A 4,266-nucleotide genomic window follows, 5' to 3' on the forward strand; every position below is an offset into this window, starting at 1 on the left:
AATGACTCTTAATTTACAAAAAGGATGCATGAGGTTTGCATAGAAATGAAAAATCTGCATTCATGTCAGCAGTATATTACCTGTGACAAGAGGTTATAACATGCCAAACACGTGACATTTTCTAAAGATCAAGTTTACATTCTCTGCTCACGTACGACCCCGGTGCCCTTTTCGACAGTTTTAAAAGATGTTGCAAGGCAAGGCAAGCAGCTAATAAAACACATGACTGAGGGATCAAATGTGATTAATGTGCATGTCAGGCCAAAAATTTATCACCAAACTTCTCATGGAGACACAGCATAGCTGCCAATTCTCTAGTCATAAAACGAAAAGCTTTGGCTTATTTCCAACTCCTGTCAAAAGTTCGCTCGTTCTTTGTTTTCTGAGCAAATAAATAGGAGTAAGATCCCTCGGTGCTAATCACACCTTGCTTCAGCAATCCTTCAAGACTCCTGTGCTGCTTGGGAAAGGGAAGGTAAAGCAGACCACCACTGTTACATGACAGGCTTACAGATAACATGCTTTTTGAATAACTGTAAATTCTCTCTCTTTGGCAGCTTGGATCAAAATGAAATTCATTGTGATTGCTGCCTGCATCTTTGGGATGGCACTGTGTGCTCCTGTAAGATATTTCTCTTATCATCACTTCATGTTTTACTGATGTTGAACTTTCCTTGTTTTTGTAAGCATTTTAAAACCAGTTAAAGTTTGTGTGAATAATCAATTTTACACTGACCTGTATTGAGTCTGCAATATTTTTCTCTTCTTCCATGCAGCAAATGTACATGGAGTTTGACATCCACCATGCTCCAGCACAGGTACAGTAATATTATTATGACATACAGTAAAAGAGACATTTTCTGAACAGGCTGTGCACACTGAGCTGCTATTATCTGATGGTGATGTCTTCATTAACTGAGCTGCTTCTTTGCTGCATAATGTGTTTTTATTTAAATGTCAATGTGATTGTCTTCACAGGCAGCTCCAGTTATCCCTGCTGGAGCCCTGCCTGACTCTCTGGAAGTTGTAAGAGATACATTTTTAGTAAAGGCACATTTATATCCAGTACTTTGTTGAGTACATTGTTCTTTTGTGTGGTAATCGTGCCTGTTTTCCTCTTCAGGTGCTCCCGGTTGATGCTCAGGGACTGCCTGTTGCAGGACCTGTGAGTTATGCAAAGATTTTATTATTTTACAGGTGAAATAATGTCTAATGTGTAAATCTCAATGTCTGAATGTATTTTCACTAAAAGGGCTTCATCAAGCAGGAGATCCCTCAACCAAACGGCTTAGATTCCAAGGACGTGGTAGGTGTCTGCACATTTTAAACTTTACAAGTTGTTGTGAGATTTTATTGAACTTTTAATAATGATGTTTTTTGTCTTTTATATCTGCTGCCAGTTCTACCCCTTTGGTTTTGATGTGCCTGTTCCTGCTGTAGTCGTCCCTGTTGTCCCTGATGCCCCCGCCGTTGCCGCCCCAGCTGACCCCGCCGTCGCTGTTGCTGTTGCCGTCCCTGCTGCCCCTGCTGCCCCTGCCGTCGTCGTCGCCGTCCCTGCTGCTCCTGCAGCACCTGCTCAACCAGTCATTGCTGCTGCACCTGTAAGAATACATATTGACTTGCATTGCCAGCTATTAAACTGTTACACTTTGTTTGAATGCCATTGATATCATATGTCATTTGTTACATAAGAGTTTCAGACAGCAGCAGGAACTGAATTTGTTGGCGAGGGCAACGGGTTCATTCCAATGAGTAAATAACGTGTTGCGTCATAGAAACAGTCTTCCAGCTGTGTTTCTGCTGAAGCGTTGAGAAACAACCACTGCCAAGCAGACATGTGAGAGAGAGCGTCCTCAATCCTGATTGGCTCATTGGAAGCCTCTGTCATTTCAGGCTCCAACTGGCGATGATGATGATGATGATGATGACTAAAGAAAAAAATGCACAGTCAGCGGACTCTGCTCACATTTGGGCACACACAGGTACAAAACACAAGGCACCATAAAACTGATCATATCATTGATAAAAACATGTGATCATTTTATTTGTTTGCTTCACATTTTTAGGTAACCTGTGATGTAAGACTTTACACCAACCCCAGTGAAAAATGACCAGCGACCCATGCTATGTTCTAACCAATGAGAAATTCGGTGCTAAGTGTTTTCTATTCTATCATTAAATAGTAAAAAATAGGTACTCCAATAAAAACACCTGATGCAGTGAATGTTTTCCTGTTTTTTTTGCCTGTTGTTTTCATTTTTGCTACATCTGTACTTCATAATAAACCAAATAAACTCATTTTTTTTCTTTTTAATTCAAATACTAGATGATCAATCCACAAATCACATTTGGCATATTGCAACTTGTTTGTTAAATGTTTTTTAAATGTATATTTAGGTGGAATAAGTATATACCTTATGTACTACTAAATAGATAAAATAAGCACACATTTGTCAGTCCAGCTGACATATGAACTTTTTGTTGTTTTCTTGTGTTAAAATTGACTCATATGTGAGGACGTGCTGACTTAAATAGGCCTTCTGTACTAAAAACACAAACATGGAGGGAGTTTAGTGTGTTTTTCTTATCATGATTTGAAAGCTGGATGATTAAAAAATAGACATTTGATGTCATATTTACTTTCTTACACACTTGCTGTTGCTAAACTGGAAATAAAACATGTCATGTTGGCAGAATGTGAGGCAGCAGGAGTGAAGGTGCGCTCAGCTCCAGACGGTGTAATCAAACAGTGTCTGCTATTACACAGAAAGTGGATTTGACCACTGGTCATTTTGTAAAGCTGAAGACTAGACACTGACTCTGTACCCACTCATTGGGTAACATCACTCAGACCCATGTGACCGGCTCTCAGGTGAATGTGCACACTATATAAGTGTCTCCTCAGAGGCCAGTACGCATCATTTCCAACTTCGACTGTGCTCATCTTTTCCTTTTAACTCTGGTGGGGTTTTTTTATTGCACAGGTGAGTTCAGAGCAATCTATTTTTATGTATTATCTTAAAAACTTAAACACTAGTTTTTGCTTTTTTTTAACTAGAGCAGATTTTTCAGTGTATAACAATGAGTTCTGTGATTGTAGGAACACAATGAAACTCATCATCCTATGCCTCTGTTTGGCTAGCACAGCCTATGCCGCACCAGTAAGTATCAACACAACACATTTCATGTCAGGATGTTGTTTTTTTGTGTTATAATTTCTGTTTCTTCCTTTAGTTTCAGTACTTGCCTCATTACGCAGGCCCCAGACAACAGGTCTCACAGGTAATCATGCTTATTGTTGAGCTCCCTCGGTTATTTTTAATATGCAAAAACTGAAAATGATTTGATGATTTGACCATTTTTTAGATGAATAACCCTTTCACACCAGGCTTCCCTCATCCTGGACTTCCTGGTGCCTACAGTGTGGAACTAGTATGTTGCACTACAATTCTTTTAATGCAGATTTTCACTCAGATGTGGTTATACTTACATGTATATTTGTGTGTGTGTGTTTAAAGATTTATCCTCATGGATTTCCTGGTGGTGCAGCTGGATCAAACCCTGCACACGTAAGCACACACACACACACGTTCTGCAGAAATCTATTTCTTATGCCAACTTCACTTCACTCACTTTTTCTGTTGCATTGATTTTCCGTGTCTTTCCGCAGCCCTTCTCCACTTATGGCCTCATCAAGTACTCCATTCCTCAGCCACCAGGCCGACAGAGCGTGGAAGTCGTAAGTGTTTAGTTTACTCTGCTTCTCACTTCACAGACCCCGTCACAAGACAAGACTGGAAATTTACTGCTCGTTGAGGTGTGTTCAGATTGAGTGACTTTTTTTGTTGTGTTTCCTTCTATCTAGTTCTACGCCTATGATTTTGCTCGACAAGCGGTAAACACTTTGAGATATTACAGCAAAAATGAAAACATGAATAATAGATATATTAAGTAGATATATATTTTTTTTCCCTTTCCAGATAGTGCCAAACATGCCCCCAATGACAAAGGGCCCTGTGATGCCAGAAGTAAGGTTTAATTGTTCACTTAAAACTGTATTATGCATTTTTGTAAAAACACATTATTAACTGCCGTTGTTTATTTATCCACAGCTCCTCCCATTCCAACCACAAAACATTCCCCACCCGAACATGAATGTGAGAAAAGTACAAATATTTATTCTCTGTGTGCTGTGAAAATGTCTATTTTATTAATGTCGTTATTTCTCCTGTTTCATTTTTCATAAAATTTGTGTTTTTATTGTTT

At 39.2% G+C, this 4,266-nt stretch overlaps 1 protein-coding gene across 1 annotated transcript; it reads left to right on the plus strand.

Moving 5' to 3' along the window:
- Positions 1-439: 439 nt before the first annotated feature.
- Positions 440-2,150, plus strand: scpp7 (secretory calcium-binding phosphoprotein 7). The gene is made up of 9 exons (XM_028414291.1): positions 440-475; positions 558-622; positions 777-818; positions 979-1,026; positions 1,124-1,165; positions 1,253-1,306; positions 1,401-1,601; positions 1,894-1,982; positions 2,067-2,150. The coding sequence occupies exons 2-8, from the start codon at positions 569-571 to the stop codon at positions 1,930-1,932; spliced, it is 480 nt and encodes a 159-aa protein (XP_028270092.1). The 5' UTR covers positions 440-475; positions 558-568; the 3' UTR covers positions 1,933-1,982; positions 2,067-2,150.
- The last annotated feature ends 2,116 nt before the right edge of the window (positions 2,151-4,266 follow it).

Source organism: Parambassis ranga, chromosome 1 (genome assembly GCF_900634625.1).
Source record: "Parambassis ranga chromosome 1, fParRan2.1, whole genome shotgun sequence".
NCBI classification, from domain to species: domain Eukaryota; kingdom Metazoa; phylum Chordata; class Actinopteri; family Ambassidae; genus Parambassis; species Parambassis ranga.